General features: G+C 38.7%; 1 protein-coding gene across 1 annotated transcript in view; it reads left to right on the top strand.

Annotated features, from left to right (window-relative positions):
• The window catches only part of tmtc1 (transmembrane O-mannosyltransferase targeting cadherins 1), a 207,656-nt gene that overhangs the window by 138,969 nt on the left and 45,504 nt on the right, over nucleotides 1-23,183 (top strand). The window contains exons 9-10 of the mRNA XM_053314047.1: nucleotides 70-237; nucleotides 1,440-1,553. Of these exons, the coding sequence (XP_053170022.1) occupies nucleotides 70-237; nucleotides 1,440-1,553 (282 nt within the window). The remainder of the gene's footprint in view (nucleotides 1-69; nucleotides 238-1,439; nucleotides 1,554-23,183) is intronic.

The following is a 23,183-nucleotide window of genomic DNA, read 5'->3' as shown; positions in this document are numbered from 1 at the left end:
AGGAGGAGCTCACAGAACATGAATAACATCTTTACTTGATCTCCTTCTCCTCCCCCTGTCCTCCTGCAGTATGGGTTACTGTATCCTGGTGGCTCACGGTGTGGGTCGGCTGTGTTCGGTGGTGGGCCGCTGGGGCACCACAGTCCTCAGTGTCTCCATGCTGCTGCTGCTCCTGCTCTTCTCCTGGAAGACCGTCCAGCAGAACCACGTCTGGCTCTCCAGGGAGGCCCTCTTCCGGTGCGTTTGTATCAATATCCAAAAAAGATCTACGTAGGCACACGCAACTAAAACCTCTAATGCTACTTGTAGCCTGAATTATGTAACACTTTATAGTAAAACTCCTCTTACTTGGTCAGTAATATGAGTGAAACACAAGATATGGTTTCACTAGTTTTCATGCACATTTTAAGTGACTAGTGAAAATGTCATTCAAGTTTTTTTAAATTGCTTAAATATCACAAACACATTTTTTACACTCTGCTGGTACACACAGATTTTTTGAATTCACCTTGACATTATTCTTGATGCTTTATGCATTCTTCAATTCTACAAATGTATCCATTAATAAAAAAACAAGAAAAACACACCTTAAGAATTAGAAGCAGCACAGAAACACTCTCTATTTTAGCTAAAGTACCCACAACTCAACTCAACAAAGTGCTGCTGTCGGTGATGAATAATATTGGGCACTATTTAAAAAAACAAGAAAATCATCACAGGAAGCCTGTAATTCAGATCCTATTAACTCCAAATATATTTGAATCATTTTACTAATTTAAATACAAGCTTACTGTACACTTATTAATGCACTGTGCAGCTGTTCTGTTAATTAAAAAAAAATAAAACAATTAAACAAAATAAAGATAATTTAAAAAAACAAATCAGGATCAAAAGACAGTTGTTAAGATATTCCTAATTTTGACATAACCCTTTAACTTTCCAGTAATAGATATTAGTTTCACTCCTGTCAGTCATTGGTTCAGGCCCTCTGACTGTTTTTAATGGAACAATTGTTGAGCACATAAACACATACATGAGAATAATGATGCAGCTGGTTATATAAAGTAGTGTGAATGCCACTTAAAACTTGAGCTTATATCTGGAATCTGATTAAAATGCATCAGAGGCTGCCAGCTGTCTCTGTAATGCTTGTTTTTGTTTGTGATAATTGAACTGTCACCATCCTGATGTCAGGTTTTGTTGATGTCTAAGTGTGTGTGTGTGTGTGTGTGTGTGTGTGTGTGTGTGTGTGTGTTTGTTGCGTATGGGTTAATTTGTGAATTTTCACAGCTGTGGTAAAGTCCTTCCTTTCCTTGAGAAGTGTTTTGTTCTCTCAGTGAACTGGCTGTCACATCCACTCCTCATTTCCTTCTTCAAACTGACCTCATGCCTCCTCCTCCTCTTTCTCTCCCTCCCCCTCCTCCTCTTCCTTGTTTCAGCTCTGGTATCCAGACTCTTCCTCACAATGCCAAAGTCCACTACAACTACGCCAACTTCCTGAAAGACAGCGGTCGACACCAAGAGGCCATTCACCACTACACCACTGCCCTCAGGTCTGTCTCCACCCTAAACCTCTCTGACTGCAGCACTACTACTCATTCTCCTAAAGTAGACTTTAACAGCCTGTTTAATGACTTTATATCATAAAAATTTCCCTTCAGCACTCATTTTCAAACTTGGTCAGTCTCGAATGGTGCCACGAAGGCTGCTTTTGGGCAAATTTTGCTAAAACCAGAGGCATTAAGTCATGTAACAAATGCTACAAAGCCCTGATTCAGCCAATTAATTTTGTACACCTCTCCACTGCACTCAAAGGTCAGATTTTACTCAGCAGATACGTCTGATAGCCTTTAGTCAAGTTGTTAGTGGGTCTCCAGAAGTACATTTAAAATCTCAACATGAGAAATGAATCAGACAGTCGCAAAGATTAGTTTCCCATTCTAATATTAAGATAACAACAACTAGTTATTGACTGTACTGTTACTATAGTAGTGAATAGTGGTTTCTGCCTATCACCTCACTGTTACATTAATAGTCCCTATACGTTTCCATACATTAGCAAAATACATAAAATACCCTGCATCAGAAAACTCTTTGTCACCATATATTTGCATAAAATGCTCCATGTCACAGTTGCAAATTGATCATGTAAATGCAAATGTGTGGTGACAACAGCAATTTCATGCACGTGGCATTCTTGCAAATATAGTTTATGGTAATATATATATATATAGTGTCCGGATTAAACAGGCAGTTGAATACAAATGTGTAGTTGTATGCCCATGTGTGGGCAACATAATGTTTAATGCAAATGTATGACAGAGGGACTTTATATGCTAATGTTGTTTTAATATTGTGACATTGGGACTTGAATGCAAAAGTGTGACATTGAGATTTGTTTGCTAATAAATTATGGCATTATGACAATATATTGTCACATTAACTTTTTTCAACAACAATTTTAAGCTGTATATTATAAATATTAAAATGGTTTATGATGCACTACAATTTAACTGTAAGCATATAGTATTTCTTATTGTCAACAATTATAACTCCTCTTGTGGGCACCAATAAGTAGAGGCTGCTTTATAAACAGTGGCAATAGAAATATAGTAAAACATACTGTACATTAAACACTTAAACTCTCTGCATATTTGCATACATATAGTGTGTAAAAAATCTTAATGTATCCACAACCAGCTAGCAAGTCCATGTGGGCCCAATAAGGGTTCAATTTGGGCTGCAAATATGGGTCCCAAATGGGTTTTTCCGCAGTTTCCATGATGGCCCCACCTTCAAGTAGGTTCTGACTGGGTATGTTTGTCCATATGGGGTCCAAGTGGGATCAGAATGGAGGTTAAATGGGGCCCATTTAGCCAGCCCACATGGGCTTCACATGTGGGGCCCATGTTTCTGAAACAATATGGGGTCCATACAATTTGCCCTGTTTATGCCCATGCCCGGTTAGCCCACTTACATCCCTCATGGGGCTCATAGAGTCAACCCATATGGGCTTCACATGTGGGGCCCATGTTACTGAAACTATGTGGGACCCACAAAATGTTCCCAGTTCAAGCCCATGTCCACTCAGTACCCACATAGTACACATTTAACTCATGTGGGGCCCACATGGACATGCTGACTGGGCGAAAACTGTCACTCTATTCAATGGCCAGAAATATGGTGTGGTTAGCAGATGGAGAAAGGAGAGTACATTTTCTACTGGGATCTTCTGGGATAGCTATCCAAAATGGACCATTTCTTCATAATTCACAGTCATTGTTTGAACCATATACTAACACAAAATATGCAACATTTAGAGAACAATGTGTTAGGTTTCCCATCAATGTATTCAATGTTTTACAATGTTAACTTCGCTCTGCTACAGTTTCACATCAGTATCCCCCTACATATACCTGACACATGGGCGCAAACACACACACACACACACACACACACACACACACACACACACACACACACACACACACACACACACACACACACACACTCAATCCAGCCTAAAGTATAACTGACACTTGAGTTTACGGACACTCACGCTCTCTTTGTCTCTCTACTCTAAACACTCTATTCTTCCCCTCTGATGGCTCTCTGACTTCCATCATGTTGTGTGAAAGTGATAAAAATAAATACAAAAAAAATAAGATACTGCATACAATAAACAATCTCTGTGTAAAATAATCTACAATTATATAAATCTACAATATACATACATTCCTGATACTAAATACAAGTGTGCAATGTTCCTGGGATTAAACAGTAAGGACAGCCTCAGTCTTTTTAATGGGGGTCTGTTATGTCTTTCCTAATTTGGCACTCTTATCCTACATAGATGACATACATATATTTTGAATAGGCTTGAAACGTAGCCACACACATGGAGAGGAAACTCAGAGCTCCTGCTTCCTGTAGTTTTTTTTGTTTTACACGTGTTGATGCTTTGCACGTGGAATATACGGCTGCACAACAAAGGAACATACACACATTTCTGCTGGTGTGCATCCAACATGAACGCACTCACAAACTCTCTCCCTCACACACACACTCTCCCTTTTGTTCTTTAGTTTAGTACGTTTAGCTAGATCACATTTTGTGTGTTCTACTTTATTATCTTTCAAATAAACACTTTTTGGCTGGTCTATTTAAAGTAGCACAAGAGCGAAGGCTGCCAACCTCTATTGTTCAGAACTCCAAAAATCTTCAAACCTTAGCTATTATTATGGTGATTTTAGTTTTAGGTATTCATTTAAATTCCAAATTGATAATTGAGTATATTTGATGAGAATAAATGAATTAATTGGCTGTCACCTGTTTCTCCTTGGAGTCAGCACTAGACTAGCCAAGCTGAAGAACCTCTACACGGGCGCATTATATGGTGTTTCCATCCTGACATAACACCAGACTATATAGATTGGGTGTAATGTGTTACACCCAACACTGATTATCATTACTTGTTATGTTTGAGACATCCAGGGCTAAATATCAGTTAATCAGGCAGGTACATTAACTAGAATAATGGAATGATTGGATTTAAGTACAACATGTAGCTGCTTATCATTGTGTAAGAGTATAAAGAGCATCATAGTTCAGTATTTCCTGACTAAAGGCCCATTTATGCTCAACGTTAAATACGGATACGGACGGAGCCTTCTGTCCGTGCTCTGCGTTCATTTCGTCGTACTTCTGCACGTTTCCATAAACCTACGGATACGGACCAAACGAAGCAGTACCACCGTAAACCATGGGGGCAGTGTTGCTGTCACGACTCGATACGTAGCTCTAATGAGACATGAAAAAGAAATAACAATGGCAGAACTTTTTGAGGAAAGGTTGTGTGAGTTGGTTAGAAAATTTAAACATATCGTTTTTGTCTTTTATGCAAGAGGTACATTATCAATATCTCCTCCACAGTTGCCATGTTTGTTTTTGAGTTTGTTGTTGTCATAAACTTTTGACTCTGGAGTGCCCCCTGGTGGATGTATTGGTTAACATCCATGCCAACGTAAAGGACACATGGAAGTATGTGAGCAGTGATGGTTACATCGTTTGAAATGGACAAATACATTTTCGTACGTCCGTTGAGCATAAATGGGCCCTAAGAGGCAGCAGGTAGTGTATATAGGAAATAATAGTGGTGTAAGAATGGAGCCTTGGGGAACAGCAAATTAAAACTATAGTGCAGATGAACATGAGTAATTACTGTACAACAGAGCAGTTCCTGTTGGAAAGATATGAACGTAGTAGATTTAAAGCAGTAACCCAAAGATTTACCCAACTTTCTACAGTAGATGACAAAAGAACAAGTACTAATTAATCACCTCTATCAGCTGTCAGAGGATGATCATTGGTGACTTTAACATATCTGTCTCCATACTACAGCAATCTCTAAAACCTGACTGAAAACCATTAGAAATGTTACTATTATTCATGAAAGAAATGAAATAGATTCAAATGATTTTCTGAAGGTCTTCATAAAAACAGTGATGTTGGATAAGTGAAAGAGGTTCTGGACTAGCTCTCTTAAACAGTAGTTGAATAATGATATGTGTAAAGCAATTAATAAAACTACCAGTGTTCATAGAACTGTTAATAATCAATGAAGTGTGTTCATTTAGCCAAGTGAGAGGGTTTGACTTTTGCCATCTGTTTTTAAAAGGGCTAAAATGACCAAGGAGGCAGCGGCCGCCGAATACAGATTCATCATGGTTTTATGGAAGATTAGTCGGAATGGGGAATAGACAGATAAGAAAAGGCCTCATTAAATTTGTCGGCAGAGTCAGTGGTAAAAATGAGGCTGTGTCGCAGGGCCAAGTTTTTATTGAGAGGGAGGTAAAGGAGCTTTGCAAATAAAAACCATTATGTTCTCGAACAAAGACATTTGCAAATTCAACATTTTCTGGATGGAAATCAGAGAAGTACTGTAAATCTAGGATAGGGCCTTTGGAATGTGAAGCTCCTTCATCTGACTGTATGAGATTCAATAATTCAGTTAGATCTAGGAACTGGCGGGACTCAGTGTATGATAGACAACATACATGAACATTAAAATCTCAGAGAATAACTACACTGTGATGCTTGGATATAACAGTACAAGTTCAGAACAATCTATCAGAGAATAGTTATACCTAGGAGGTCTATAAACTAAAATACTGAGCAGTGTTTCCTCTACTCACTGTTGCTCATACTCATGCTCACTGTTATGAGCATTAATATCAGTGGGCTACTAATGATTTTTAAACACTGTGCTAACACGATAACACCTTATGGTATCATGGACTTGTTTCACTCACTGTCACCATGTCAAAATTTTTCTTTCAATGATATCTTTGACATTCATCAACACAAAAACACTCACATGTTGATATGTTAACAATGGCAGGAGATGAGCAGCTATGGTTCCTGTGATTAGAAGCAGGGGAAAGCGATCTGGTGTAAAGAACAGCACTGTTTCTAGTCATAATATTAACTCATCGTATTGTTGAGTTATCCAGAACATTTCTGAAGACAGGTGTTGAGAAATGCATGTTCCACTGAGAATAAAAAGATTGGCAGCCTTTTCTTTTTTGGTTTGAGCAGACAGAAGCTTGACAGTCACATGACATACAGTAGATGCAGGCCAATAGCAAAAAAATGAATCTTTTAGCTTTTACACATTTTGATTGATTTGATTTTGAGACTAGGTTGGTGACGCTGTTTCCCTGTTGAGCTTCTTGATTTGACTGGTGGTGTCATAGACTCATGGTTTTGGAACTCTTTGTGTTTTGTGGTTTTGGTTTTATGCCTATGTTGCCTAGTCCCTTGGGTCATTGACTTTTCTTTGAAGGACTTTCTGGAATTCTTAGTTAGCTTGTGGTGTTATTCTGGGACAGTGTGATTTATGCTGGGTTGTTTTTGAGAGGTGTTGTGTTTTCTGTTTTTTTGTTTGTTCTGTGTTTTTCTTGTGTACTCGTCCTCACACCTGCCCTGCATTTTCATCAGTTGGTTCGTTGGTATTTCAGTCCAGTTCTCAGTTCAGGCTTTGCAGAGTCATCTGTTCTGTTCTGTTCTATTCTGTTCTGTTCTGTTCAGCCTGGTCTGCCCTGTTATGCCAAGTTGGTTCTATTTAGTTCAGTCATGTCTTGTTTTGCTCAGCCAGTTTTTGGTTTTGCCTCCATATCCCAGAATAAGCCCTGTTCTTCCCTTCAGTCTCTGCCTATTGGTCCACACACTCTGTTACTGTGACATTTGAATGGCTAAAGCTTCACATTAGCTTCACATAAACTTTTAAATACATTTTGTATGCTCACAGGGAAACCACCAGGTTCCTTGTCTAGTGAATACAAAATCAAACAATTATTCAATTAAATCAATCATAAAACAATATATGAATTGGTCTAACAATCTATGAAGAAGTTGCATGTGTGTGTGAGTATTATAGATCTCCATTGAAACTATTAAAACCACATCAGTGAGCCACACCGCTGCACTGTGTGATATGGTCCTTCATTAGCACATAACACATAAATACATATAGTTATGTCCTCAGTAGGAACCAGTGGACTTGATGCTGATAGCCACAGAGAGGATGAAGAAGATTAACATCCTGCTGGTGGCTAGAAGAAAAGTCAGATGAGTCATTAGGGTAAAACACCTGGGAAGTATGAACATCTGTATGAAATTTCATTGCAATCAATATGTTGTTGAGATATTTCAGTTTGGACTAAAGTGTACCGGGTGCAGCTTTAAATGATGGGATTGTTTGGTAGATACTTTTATGAGCACATTGTATGAACTATACACCTCCACAAGCGCATATACAATATGTCACTGAGCACTTTGAGCCTTCACAGGAAGAAAACAGGGTGGAATTATTATATATAGATAGATATATTTTTGACATGCAGTTTGCACATAATGGATAGCCAGGAACTGAAGGTCATAGCCTGTGAAAAAAACAAACAAGCATTTTTATTTTATTGAACCTTGAAGAACCCATCCACCGTTCACTGGCTTTTACCCAACGTATGACCCCATGCTGTACTTAGAGTGCATGCTGTTTATTTTTAGTGACTGTCCCCAGTTGGGAATTCAACCTTCATAGGATGACAGCATTAGTGACACATCTATGACACTAACCTTCAAAGCAGCTTTTTATTTTTAAAACTGTTGACAAATCCAGTTTTTTCTTTTTTTTATTAGATTTTTAAGCTCAGTGCATTGAATATACAATACCAGATTTACTTATATATGCTTACACATGCTTGAAATACAAGTTCACACACACATACACATGCTATACCTTTGGGTGCATGCCCTCATGCATGTAATGGCCTTGTTTCAGCTCTTAGCTTGTGCTCTATTCATCTATCACACACACACACACACACACACACACACACACACACACACACACACAGGCTGCATTAATGGAAGAGCGCATCCATTAGTTGTACCTGTCAGTGCAGAGGCTTCTTGAAGAACCACTCCTCTTAGCTGTTCACCTCCATCCTTTTCTCCTTTCATTCACATTAGTTCATGTCAAAGCAAGCTGCTGTTCATCTGTTAATATGTTTAAGGGTAGATTTTTCCACTTTAGTATATTTCTTTGGTCGATCTTCACACTTCTGTCAAAGTCAGTGTCCTGCCAAAATAAGATGAATTTTAATTTGTCTACAGGAGCCAGTAACACAACTTTTTTCGTTGTTATTATTGTTATTATTATTATTATTATTATTATTATTATTATTATTGTTATCATTTATTTTGTATTTTTCTATGGATTTTCTATGAATTTAAAATGACTACAATATACTGTAACAATTTAAATCTGCACTGTAAATATTGTTATTGATTTATTTTAACTACAGGTAATTGCTTTATAAATTAATTGACACCTGATCACATTACTTATGTGCTGTCATCACTATGTAGATGTATAACATGTACAAGATGCATAAAATGAAACGATGACAATAAATAAAGTAACCTTCATATACACACCTTAGCCATGTATGTACACTACACATGAGCATGAATAGCTTGTGAAGGCTGATAATAAAGATTGGGCCAATTGTTGTCATGAATAATTGATACATCATTTAATCTATGAATGTCAAAACATTCCAGATCCCAAAGTGATATCTTCAAATTGCTTGTTTTGTCTGAGCAGCAGTCACAAATGCAAAGACATTTAATTTCCAATGATATGAAACAATGAAGAGCAGCATATGTCCCAAATGAGATGATATTATATTTTGGATTCATTGTAAACTGTAAATGAATTTGACAAGTGTAGCCTAAGAGGGACGTACTCTTCAATTCTTCTACAGCAGCTATCATCAAACCCAGTTTTAATACAGATTCATGTTTTTATGCTTTGATGTTCCAATGTAGCATCACTTTGATCCCAAAGCCCATTGCAACAATGACCCCCATTAAATCTCATCACCACGATGTCCATGTGTCCAACTGCTCTCATAAAATCAAAGACAAATTGATGCTTTCAGCACGTGTCTCCTTTTTAGATTTTATCAGCAGTAGTCCATTAACATGACATTGATGTTGAAGGCAGAGTACTAAATGAAACAGTTGGCTGTGATCTGGTGAACATGCATCCCAAGCTAGTGTGTGTCACTCTGCCAAAGATGGTGTGTTTAGAGAGGGAAACATTTTGTATCATTTTGATGTTTCAAATTTCATCAGCTATTCAAAAACACCAGTGGAGATGTCTGTTTTACAGTATTAACAAAACACACATCATTAATTCTAATTATCTAAAGTTGGATATATGTAGCATGCAGAGCAGCAGCTTGTCCTCTCAGTCAAATTATAATGTTAATGGAAGTGAGTAAGTCAAGTTTAGTTATGTAATACCTTTTGCAGACAACAGTCACAAATCGCTTCACAGCCAAGATACGTAAAATCAACTACAGTCATATAAAATCATGATAAACACCAGATAGAATATACAAAGAGAACAGACATTAAGTATCAAGTTAAACCATGATATACCACAAACTACTTAAATACCTGTCTCAACAGATGGTTTTTAGGTGCTTTTTAAATGAGCTCACAATATCCAAGGACCTCAAGCTTATTGGGAGACTATTCCAGAGTTTTTTTTGGGCTGCCGACTGCAAAGCACAATCTCCCCGAGTCTTAGAAAACCTTGAGTAGAGCACCTAAGGGCTCAGCTCATGGTGTGAGGGTATATACTGCAGAGCCTGGCCATGTACAGCTCAATATGTAGCACCAAAATTGTGAAATTAATTCTTAAATGAACTGGAAGCCTGCACAATGTATTATGTAGCAGTCAGTGTGTATAATGGGAACTGTAACAGGATCATTTCATATTTTTCACCGCTGAAAACCTACATTGCAGTAATGACTATATATTAATATTAAATTTGAATGTAATTACTATTTTTGAGAGTAATTCTTAAATAATTTGAAGTATCATAGTTAGGTATTATCACTCCATGTGAATGCAGCGAATAAGTAAAATATCCTAGCCAGCATGTCCATGTGGGCCCCACATGGGTTAATTGCAAGCTACAGTATGTGGGTACTGAGTGGGCATGGGCTTATACTGGGCAAATTTTGCAGGTCCCACATGTGAAGCCCTGTGGACTGACTGTATGAGCCGCATAAGTGATGTAAGTCGGCTAAGTGGGCATGGGCATAAACAGGGGCAGATTGTATGGGCCCCAACTCAGACACTGAGCTTGCAAATGCTCTTAATGGGTTTTACAATCGTTTTGACGATAAGCATGATTTTAATACAGAGGTCCAGGAGCTGAGGCATGAACTGACGGATGACCAGCATTTTAATATAGACCTCAGAGATGTAGAAAAGGCCTTTTTCTCGGTTAAAGTAAACAAGAGTCACGGTCCAGACAACATATGTGGACGCGTACTTAAATCTTGTGCCAGAGAACTGAGCCCTATCTTTCACTTTATTCTTAACAAATCCTTACAGTCACAACATGTCCCTGCAATCTGGAAGGATACAGTAGTAGTCCCTGTCCCAAAGGTCAGCTGCCCCAAGGTCCTAAACGATCTAAGACTGATGGCTGTCTCATCAGTAATCATGAAATCCTTTGAGAGACTTGTCAAGACCAAGATCCTGGAAGTAGCAGGGCAGGCATTAGATCCAATGCAGTTTGCATACAGACCAAATAGAGGGGTAGAGGACGCTACAGTTACCCTGATCAACCAGATTGTCAAACATGTTGAGCAAGTCGGGTCACATGCCAGACTTTTATTTATTGATTTTTCATCGGCCTTTAACACAATGCAGCCCCACATCTTAGCAAAGAGGCTCCTAGAACAGTTTGGCCTGAGTAAAAATATTGCGGGTTGGTCCCTTGACTTCCTGACTAATAGAACACAGAAAGTGAGGGTTAATGGATCCTTATCTGACCAGGTCTGCTCCTCCACAGGTTCCCCACAGGGTTGTGTTTTGTCCCCTGTATTTTTGATTTTGTACACTAACATGTGTCAGAGTGGGTTTGATAGAAGAACCATTATGAAATATGCAGACGACACAGTCATCATCAGCCTGTTACAGGCAGGAGAGACAGGTCATGGTCCGGTTGTCAACCATTTTATAGAGTGGTGTGAGGAGTCTCATTTAGAGATAAACACAAAAAAGACCAAGGATATGAAAATCGATTTTAGGAAGCAAGCCCCTCCACATGAAGTCACATACATCAAGGGTCAGACAGTAAAACTTGTACAATCTTACAAGTATCTGGGTACAATCATAGACACTAAACTTACCTTTGATGAAAATTGTGAAGCTGTGTGTAAGAAGGGCCACTAGCGTCTTTTCTGTTTAAGGAAACTGTCTCACTTTCATGTTGACAGATCACTGATGAAGCTGTTCTACCGTGCTTTTATTGAGTCTGTCATCTCTTTTTGTATGGTGGCATGGTTTGGCAACCTGTCTTTAAAGAGCAGGAACTCACTGAGCCAGGTCGTCAAATGGGCTAGCAGGACGATCGGTGAGACACAGCCTAGCCCAGAAGCCCTGTATATAAAACAGCTGCAGCGGCTCACTGGTTCCATCTTAGGGGACAAGTCTCACCCCCTGTATAGTGACTTCCTGCTCCTCCCATCTGGCCGCAGGTACACCGTACCTAGGACCAAAACTAAAAGGCACAGGTCTAGTTTTGTCCCTGCAGCCATCGTACATCTTAATAAGAACTTGTGATCCCATGATGATGGTTGGGGAGTTGTGGAGTTGATGATGATGATGATGATGATGTTGACGATGTTTGTGTTGATGATGATGGCGTTGATGATATGACGAGGAGTGCACTTATGCACTTTATGCCATGCACTTTTAGGGTAGCCACCCTACATATATAATGCACTTTATGACGCAGCATGGAATGATGATGGGGATGATGATGAGTTGTGTAGCTATTTTACTGTTTTCATTTTCTTGTATTGTTTTGTATGAATGTCTCTCACTGCAAGCCAAATTTACCTGCGGGTACAAATAAAGAAATCTAAATCTAATCTAATCCATATTGTATTTATTTTATTTAAGGTCCATTCTGATCCCATTTCAACCTCATATGGGCAAACATACGGGGCCTACATGGGTCTCACCCAGTTGGGCCCCACCTGAAACCCAGTCAGAACCCACTTGATGCCCATATGGGCAAACACTGGTGGGGCCAACAAGGAAACTACGGACAAACCTACTGGGGACCCATATTTGCAGCCCAAATGTAACCCACATGGAACATACTGGCTGGGAAAATACTGATAAATATTTGTCAGTGGTACACTTGAGTTATTGTGAAACTACAAATGTATTTTTTTGATCACCCTATTTTTCATCCATATGTTTTTATGATTTTCTAAATAAATAAAAAAGATGTATCAGTCTAATATAATCTAATATCATATTCTCATATCCTCTTTAATATTATTTTGTAGCACTCAGTGGGTAGACAGCATTATTAATGCCTCTTGTGGATAGACCCCACAGGAAATGTAATAATGGCCCTATTTAACCCCCTCCCAAGCAATCCTGGCTCAACCTCACAGCTGCATCATCCCTCTCCTCATTCCCAGGCTCCACATTCTCCCTCTCTTCCATCCTGCAGCAGCACAGTCACAGTGTGTGCTGCCAGAATGTGGGAGCTTCAGCACAACAACTCTGCTAATCCATCCTGCCATTCTGCCAAAGCTAGAGACGAGAGCCCCGGCAGCTTTCATCCAGCTCCAAACCTCATCCCAGCTCGTAATAACCCAAACCCACCATACCACTCATTCTAACTTTAATTAACCAACCTCAACTTCTTCTCCTGCGCCTTCTTTTTTTCCCACTAGGAAGGCTATGAGAGGAAAAGAGATTCCTTTGAATCCCTCATGTTTTAAATTCCCAGAGTTAGTCTTCTTTAATTCTAATAGCAATTTTTGGGGGGATTTCCTGTTTCCTCCTAAGAGAGAAAGAAATAGAGAATTAACATATATATATATATATATATATTTTATATATATATATATATAAAAAGTAAATACTAGGCGATTTATGAAGGCAGAGAGGGAGCTCGTTACCGCTGAGGTGTGGAGAGGAGGAGGAGAATTAGAAAGAATCTTGATGTGTCGATTCTTCAGAGCTCCATCAGAAAAGGAAAGTTTTGTGGCATAGGAAATACGAGATGTTGATGCATCTGTTTGCTGCAAGAATTCAACTTTTTGTTTTTACCACAATAGTAGCGAGCTCCAATTATTGGTTAGTCAGCCAGGGTGAAATATCACTTTCATGTCATATCCCGAAAAGCTGAGTCAAGAGCAACCTTTTCTTGTTTTTTGCCTTTCTTCACTTCTGGAGAGACCTTTTAGATAACTGGTGAAACATCTTCAGGAATCTAAAATACCTCCAGTTTCTTGTGATGTATCCAGCTTATCTGGACCTGAATAACTGAGAATCTTCACAGGCTTTGCTTTCATGAAGTTTCTTGGGATTTTTTTTCAACAGTTGTATAATGACTGCCATGCTTCTGGAGGCTTTTGTCTGAGAAAATAGCCCTAATGTTAGGGTGATGTCATCAGACTTCAAATTCTTATTAGAATTGCTGCTTTACAAATTGAATGTAAGAGTTTGAAAGATATAGGCTTTTAACAGGACAACAGGCTCTTGTTACCCAGGCACGACTTACATGTTACTGTAATGTTCGCGCTCTTATTTGCTCCCACAAATTCAAAATAATGTGAATATTTCCACAAAGTGAATACTGTCCCTTCTTAGCTGCTATACAGGTGTGCAGTGATATAACAGTAGCACGTATCCAAGTGTCTGCCTGCCAAAAAAAGTAATAACGATGCAAAATTTATGGCAGTTTTTTTTTTTCTTATGGTGAAAAGGTAGCTACAGGAATAGTTGGTTGAAAAAGAATAGCAGATTACCTTTTTTTGAAACATAACTAAACAACTGAGTACTTAAAGTCTGTGTAAAGTAAGAATAAATATGTGTTCTGAGTTTGACATACCACAGAAAAGTGTGTTGTTAACCACCCTGCCAAATTTGAATGATTAAAAAAATCGCCAAATATACGAAATAAGGCTTCAAAGTTGTGTAACAATCAGCCTCTTTCTCTGCTCCCAAACGAAAACTGAAACCCCGACCCCTAGTGTCACCTGTCAATCAAAGTCACCACCTCTATCAGAAACATAGACGTTACGTCTGAGAGCTTTCTGCTGCTAACTCAGCTACTAGCTTGGTGGCTAACTTGGCTGCTAGCTAAGCTAACTGGCTAACTGTAGACTGTAGTAGTAGTAGTCTGCGCTGAATGTATTCATACCTCTACAACAGCAGGGGCGGGTTTATGCCATTCACTGCCGCGTTACGCGTCCACTAAATCCTGAACACAGACATTTTGAAATAGTTTATGAAGCCTAGCTCCAAAATTCAAATCTAAATGGTTGAATTGCTTTTACACCTTTTTTAGAAATACATTTATGACCTATTTAATGTGTTTAGAAGAAAATGTCTTTACACAGTCTTGAAATTGCGGACCTAACATGTCAGGTTATTAGTTACATCAAAAAGTAATCCAAGTACTCTAACCCCCCAACACTAAATATAACATTTCTGGAATATACCTTTAAATAACATCTGATGCATGCAGATACAGCACCTGTGTCCATGCTTACAGCTAGAGGCTGTAACTCAAAGTAAACTTTCTGCTTGGATTTGAGAATCCACATGATGTAAATGTCTACAGTAGGGATGGGCAATACCACACTTTTAGGATTCGATACGATACCGATACTTTTTCTTGCAATTTCATCGATATTGATACCGATACTGATCATTTCTTTTTGGCAATTTTTTCCAGTCAAAATATTGTCAAATAACTGTCAAATAATCCAAATTGCAATATGGCTGAATCTGAATCACAAGAAGCTGCAGTTTTTTTTTTAAGTATTATAATTAATCAAATATGAAAATCATGTTACAGATTAAAACCAATATCACAACATCACAATTTTAATGTTTTTTTCCAATGGAAAAATAAAACTGTCATGCAAAGATGAAAAATCCCCACAAATTGTATCTCATATTTTCTTATCTTTTTTACTCTGAGCCAGAAATGTTCAACTTCAGTAAATGTATTTTTATGGTGTGGAAATCAAGATGACTTAATTCCTCTTACTTATTCACATAATAAAATAAGGATTTCATACCTGGCTTAATCAAGTGTTCTGACTTCTGAAAATAAATGTATATTCACACATATACGTTTTGCATAATTACTTCGGCAAAATATCAAAAGTAAAAAGTAAACATTACTAAAACCAATGTCTGTTTTAAGTAATCAACAACTCGACTATACTGGATATAAATATCTTCTTCACCTGAAGTATGTTGTGTTAAAATTAGATTGTGATCATAAAGATTCAGGAACAGACACAACACAAGCGTTGTCTTTATCACTACACTGGTTTTTGAAAACTCTCCAGCAAGGTCTTTTGGTGGACAGTGGGTGGTGCAGGAGACTGAACTTTTTCAGCAGCTTGTCTTTTTTCAAGCTCACTGTGGCTCTCGGGATGTGTGGTCGTCAGGTGTTTGGTTAAATTGGTTGTGTTGCTGCTGTGTGCACACCTGGCACCTTCCTGTAACTTTATCAACTGGTGAAAAATAACTTGCATTCGTGTTGGCTGTGCAGTGTGCACTGTCGGCTGAGTGGCTCATGTCTCAAATTTCCTTGTCACATGACACGGGCCACTGGGGCCAGCGCAATATGCTGCCAGGTACGGGGGTGTCTCGACACATAGTAATTGAAGTAAGTAAGTAAGTATCTAAAACAGTTGAAACAGTTAAAGATGATCTGGGATGATGAAAGTATTCATCAGTCAGTCTCTCATGGTCACAGCATCCCTCAGTGATCCGTCCTCGTTTTTTTAAGTATTATAATTAATCAAATATGAAAATCATGTTACAGATTAAAACCAATATCACAACATCACAATTTTAATGTTTTTTTCCAATGGAAAAATAAAACTGTCATGCAAAGATGAAAAATCCCCAAAAATTGTATCTCATATTTTCTTATCTTTTTTACTCTGAGCCAGAAATGTTCAACTTCAGTAAATGTATTTTTATGGTGTGGAAATCAAGATGACTTAATTCCTCTTACTTATTCACATAATAAAATAAGGATTTCATACCTGGCTTAATCAAGTGTTCTGACTTCTGAAAATAAATGTATATTCACACATATACGTTTTGCATAATTACTTCGGCAAAATATCAAAAGTAAAAAGTAAACATTACTAAAACCAATGTCTGTTTTAAGTAATCAACAACTCGACTATACTGGATATAAATATCTTCTTCACCTGAAGTATGTTGTGTTAAAATTAGATTGTGATCATAAAGATTCAGGAACAGACACAACACAAGCGTTGTCTTTATCACTACACTGGTTTTTGAAAACTCTCCAGCAAGGTCTTTTGGTGGACAGTGGGTGGTGCAGGAGACTGAACTTTTTCAGCAGCTTGTCTTTTTTCAAGCTCACTGTGGCTCTCGGGATGTGTGGTCGTCAGGTGTTTGGTTAAATTGGTTGTGTTGCTGCTGTGTGCACACCTGGCACCTTCCTGTAACTTTATCAACTGGTGAAAAATAACTTGCATTCGTGTTGGCTGTGCAGTGTGCACTGTCGGCTGAGTGGCTCATGTCTCAAATTTCCTTGTCACATGACACGGGCCACTGGGGCCAGCGCAATATGCTGCCAGGTACGGGGGTGTCTCGACACATAGTAATTGAAGTAAGTAAGTAAGTATCTAAAACAGTTGAAAGTGATGCATGCACCCCCAATTCTTATTTGTTAGTTAATATCGATATTTGTTTAAGCAAATCTATGCCAAATGAGTAGCGTGTGAATATCGTTATATCGATACCACAGGATCGATACGCCCATCCCTAGTCTACAGCGTGAAGTCTACAAGGGTTTTCCAGGTGGTGTGCATGTGGTGACAAACATGAGTGATTATGTCTGCCTGTGCACACCCAATGGAGTTTAAACGTTTAAGATGTCGATCAAGCATCACAGTGTAATTGGAAGCCTCTCGGTTCGACACAGAACAGTTAGACTGTGTTGTTCGGTGCTGTTATGGCAGCTTTCTCTCAGGTGTTTCCACAGCTGTACCTCTGTCTGTGCTGTGAAAAGCCTATACCCATTAACCCATGCAACAAGGTTACTATAGTAACAGTAAAGAGCGTTGCCACGGCGCCCGCTCACTTCTTGCCCCGGGCATCATGTCAGGCTAGTGTCACCATTATGTGCACTAACTATAAAAGTGTATTTCTATTACACTGAGGTCTTTTGTTGCAGTGATGGAGAGCTGCAGTAAATGTCAGCAGAGAGGCTGCTGGCTGCTGCTTCCACACACTCACTGCTGATTTATCTGCACCATTTGCTCTGTAGATAATCCTTATCACTGTGACAAGGCACTTAGTCCAATCAAGATCATGTTATGGTATGGTTTCCTCTGGAAGTATGCAGCCATTAGTGGTTCTACAGACAAACATAAGTTGACAGCGGTATTTGAATCCAGAGTGCAAGTAAATTGGCTTTTTACAAATGACATTCATACTGAGATGAACCAACCACTAAGTCGTTGTTATAAGTCATTAGCATGATGAGTCACTGAGTATCTGGATGTGCATAGACTGTATAGAAGAAATGGACGTAACATCCATGACATCACCCATTGGTTTGTGGACTGCTGCACGGAAGCCAATAGTTTCGGATCTGGGCAGCGCCATCTTGAAAATTTCAGGTACATGCCGGGAAAAATAAAAACACGGATTCTACTTATATGGGCATGAGGCGGAGCTGTGGGTGGAACAGGAGAGGTTGCTATGGTTGCGAGGGCTGTATCTCAAGGACATTGGTCAATCAACCTGTCAATCACGACATAGCCACGCCCTAATGCATACCCTGCTTTATCATCAAATATAAAATCAGGGAGGCCAAAATTTCATAAATGAACATCATACTGCATTGAAGAAGGCTTTAAACTAGCGATTGGGACCATAAACACATTTTGAAAACATTTACTGAGGTTAGAAATCAAGTGAGAAGTTGGTTGTTGAATTCTCCATTGGTTTGTATAGAGACGGAAGTCCTTTTGACACCAAAACGGTCGCCCCCTGGTGGCCTTTTGATAGAATGCAGTTCTAAGTTACTTCCATGTTGGTCTCATTTCAGAGGACCGGAACTCCCCGCCTGGTTAACATGAGAAAGTGTTTGTTCTCCTGTCACATGAATCCACATTGTATAATAATACCTTTTATAACTTAGATTTATAGTTAGATTTTGTAGTCATTGTATTTATTTATGAGACATGTCAGTGTATTCGGGGGAATTCCAGTCCTATGCTTTGAATTTCAGATCACACTGGACCTTGAAAGCAGAATTCATTGATCTTTTTTTAGCACTTGTGGGCAGAGTAACAACTTCAAAACACAATAACTGACATATTCTCACCTAAGGGCAGATATGTCCTAAACTATTCCATAAAGGGTCGTGTGCCTGCAGGTTGTTGTTCCAACCAATCAAGAGCACAGGATTCAATCAGTCAGCTGTCTGAAACTCCTGATTGTTTGGAATAAAAACCTGCAGCCACATGATCTTTTATGGAATAGTTTGGGGGATAAGCAAACAGTTGCTGATTTACACAAAGCAACATTAGAATTCATTAACAGTTGTTTTTGTGTCCACCTGCTGAATTCTGCTGGAAACCAGAACAAGGGGCTACAGTCGTGTGCCTGCAGGTTGTTGTTCCAACCAATCAAGAGCACAGGATTCAATCAGTCAGCTGTCTGAAACTCCTGATTGTTTGGAATAAAAACCTGCAGCCATATGATCTTTTATGGAATAGTTTGGGGGATAAGCAAACAGTTGCTGATTTACACAAAGCAACATTAGAATTCATTAACAGTTGTTTTTGTGTCCACCTGCTGAATTCTGCTGGAAACCAGAACAAGGGGCTACAGTTAAAAAGTGTAAAACACTGAGGGGAACTGCAGAGTTGGCTGTGGATTCATCACTGAAAGCACTTTTCATATTATACTCATCTGATCCATTGTTAATATACAAATATTACTTGGTGCAAAAAGTGTAAAAACATGGCTCCAACTTTTTTCAACTGCACTGCCTGTATCTCAATATCACACATTAACAGATGTTCTTTGTGTTATGTGCAGTGTGGGTGATACTAAAATATATTACATACTGAAATAATTTTAAAAATGTGACAAACTTTAGTAAATGTAGATGTGTCATATTTTAAGATGGAACTCGTCAGGGATTTAAGGTGGTTTTATTTTTTACATGAGAGCGATAAGGACTTTTGATTTGCACATGGATTGGTGTAGATATATTGGACTTCAAAGGCTTTTGAACAATGCTGAAATATGAGAGTTTTGTATGGAGTTAGATTTGTTTCATAATGTTGTGTGCGTGCAGATCGACAATCTGTGTGTAAATGTGTAATCTGTAAATATAAACACCTTCCACAAATACAAAAAAAAGATTTGTATACTCACAAAAATATTTTGCAAATATAAAACGGATCTGCAAATACACAAACAAATTCCACAAATATAAAAAATACATTACATTAATTTACAAATAAATGAAAAGCATTTGTGAACTCAGTTTTTATTTGTGAATCGAAAAAACATTTGTGGATCCCAGTTCTACGCCTGTGGATTTGCTTTTTACACACACGGAGTTTTGAAACAAACTTTCCGCCGGTCCGAACGAAAATCCACTCGTATCACTCGGCTATTTTCGGATAGCAAGCGATCACCTACTGGTGACGTCATTTCCGCATATCAAAGTAAGAGCACGCAGTCTTTCTATGAGCTTTTTAAAATGTTTATCAGCGATAAGTGACGTGCATTCATGGTTTCATGTTAATGTCATACAGTGATTATTAGTGTGTGTTTATTTGTTCTATGTATATTATCTAGCACACACTTTCATATACATTTCTGTTTGAGTATGAAAGGCACCAGGATGCTTGTGGGCAATGTTCAGCTCTCTAAAACGGTGGCTTGGCTGCTTCTTCAGTAAGCAGTTATCAGCCACCTCATCCTTTATATTTTTCATTTATTCTTTCAGATGGGTAAAAGTCACAACGCACTTCACATCTTATTAGTAGTGTACTCTTACTAATGTAGTTCTAATGTCTATGTGTGAGCATTCATGTTGCGGGCTGGGAGAACGAACAGGGTGCAGGATTTTATACATTGCAAATATGATTAAGATGCATTGTAAATAGACCAGAAGTCATAACAATCCAACCTGTAAAGAGGGCCCCTGTAGACTGCTGGTGACTGACATCCAGACATCTCTTCACAACCTTTCAATACTAGTGTAATCAGTAGAAAGTTATGGGTTTTAAGATTTAGACATTTTCAGCACAGCATTTAAAAGACAATATTTATCATTAAACAATAATAAAAATAATAATAATAATATATTTTACATTTGTATTCATTCTGTCTTATGAATAGCTGTGTTTATTTTTTATTATTGTTTAACGATAAAAATTGTCTGAATGTTGCCCACAAGCATCCTGGTGCCTTTCATACTCAAACAGAAATGTATATGAAAGTGTGTGCTAGATAATATACATAGAACAAATAAACATACACTAATAATCACTGCATGACATTAACATGAAACCATGAATGCACGTCACTTATCGCTGATAAATATTTTAAAAAGCTCATAGAAAGACTGCGTGCTCTTACTTTGATATGCGGAAATGACGTCACCAGTAGGCGATCGCTTGCTATCCGAAAATAGCCGAGTGATACGAGTGGATTTTCGTTCGGACCGGCGGAAAGTTTGTTTCAAAACTCCGTGTGTGTAAAAAGCAAATCCACAGGCGTATAACTGAGATCCACAAATGTTTTTTCGATTCACAAATAAAAACTGAGTTCACAAATGCTTTTCATTTATTTGTAAATTAATTTAATGTATTTTTTATATTTGTGGAATTTGTTTGTGTATTTGCAGATCCGTTTTATATTTGCAAAATATTTTTGTGAGTATACAAATTTTTTTTTTTGTATTTGTGGAAGGTGTTTATATTTACAGATTACACATTTACACACAGATTGTCGATCTGCACGCACACAACATTATGAAACAAATCTAACTCCATAGCGCGCTGAGTGGACGTGCATTAACCTGCTCTGCTGCCCTGTTGGCGAAATCCTTCTTAAATATTGTACTTGAGCTAGTGAAATACCTCCATTTCGATAAATAAGTTTAGGGTAATGCCGGCGTCACAGAAAAAAGTCAGTCAAGGGCGAAACAAAACTCTTCAAGCTACATTGTCGGAATTTACGGCGTCGAGCACTAGCAAGAAATCCTCAGCTAACATCAAAGCCATGGACTCCGTCAAGGCTAATGTTAGCCCGACTCCGAAGGATAAATCGCTGGATAGAAGCAATGACGAGGCGGTGGGAGAGCCCGGTCCTATATCGACTGCCATTCTGACTGCTATTAACGACATGAAAACTGAGTTTTCCACCAGGTTTGATGGCATAATGTCCGCTATTGAAAGTGTCAGGAAAGACATCACTGACTGTGTAGAGCGTGTCACTGAGGCAGAGACAAGGATTTCGACAACTGAAGATAATGTTGCCTCGCTCCAAACAAAAGTACAGGTCCTAGAAAACAAAAATAAGGACTTGGAGGGGAAACTACTGGACCTGGAGACGAGATCATGGCACTCCAATTTGAGGCTTGTCAATTTACCGGAGGGAGTGGAGGGTGAAGACGCCTGTGCCTTTTTGGAGAATTGGCTACCGGACGCACTGGAGCTCCCGCTGGGGCGCACAAAACTGACCGTGGAGAGGGCTCACAGAATCGGGCCAAGTGCACACAACAATCCTTCACCCCGAACGCTGATAATGAAGTTTTTGAACTTCAGGGATAAATAATTGGTGACGAGAGCAGCCAAAACAAAAAGAGAAGTACGATACAAGAACCAGACGGTGAGGTTTTACCAGGACGTGGCAGCCGGTGTTCACAAGAAGCAAAAGGAATTTGACGAGGTGAGACGGCAGCTCCGTTCAATGGGACTCCGATATGGCATCATCCCCCCTGCCCGACTGATTGTGATTTATAAGGAACGGTCTCACATCTTTAACAACCACGTCGAAGTGGATGACTTCATCAAACGGATCAGGTCAGAAGAGGACCAGGCTGAACTATTAGGAATGGATCTGGGGTGTCACGGTTTACAAAGTAGAAGGTAACAGCTGATGAGAAAAATAAAAGACGCAAGATTGAGCCGAGCTGGCACAAACTACATTGATGAATATACACCGTTGTTAAATAAATAATGTTTATTACAGTATGTGTAAGGCTAGTGCTCGTGTTGTTAACTTTAAAATAGCTATTTGGGGTTTATATTTTGAGTTTTTTTGTTTTTTGTAGCTCAGTGATACTGTCCTACCCTTTTGGTGGAACAGTTATACGCTATCTGGAAGTTTAAGGATTACAGGGGGAAGAAATTCAGGCGAAGTGTCCTGGATATGGGTGATGGTTTGGGTATAGTGTTCGTTAGTAGTAGTATTTATGTTCTTCTTTTGGTTGTTTCTTTTTTTACTTTTTACAGTCTTCTTAAAA

This window comes from Scomber japonicus, chromosome 23 (assembly GCF_027409825.1).
Source record: "Scomber japonicus isolate fScoJap1 chromosome 23, fScoJap1.pri, whole genome shotgun sequence".
Taxonomy (NCBI): Eukaryota; Metazoa; Chordata; class Actinopteri; order Scombriformes; family Scombridae; genus Scomber; species Scomber japonicus.
Note: the sequence above shows the minus strand (reverse complement) of the source record. Positions and strands in the feature narration are given on the sequence as shown.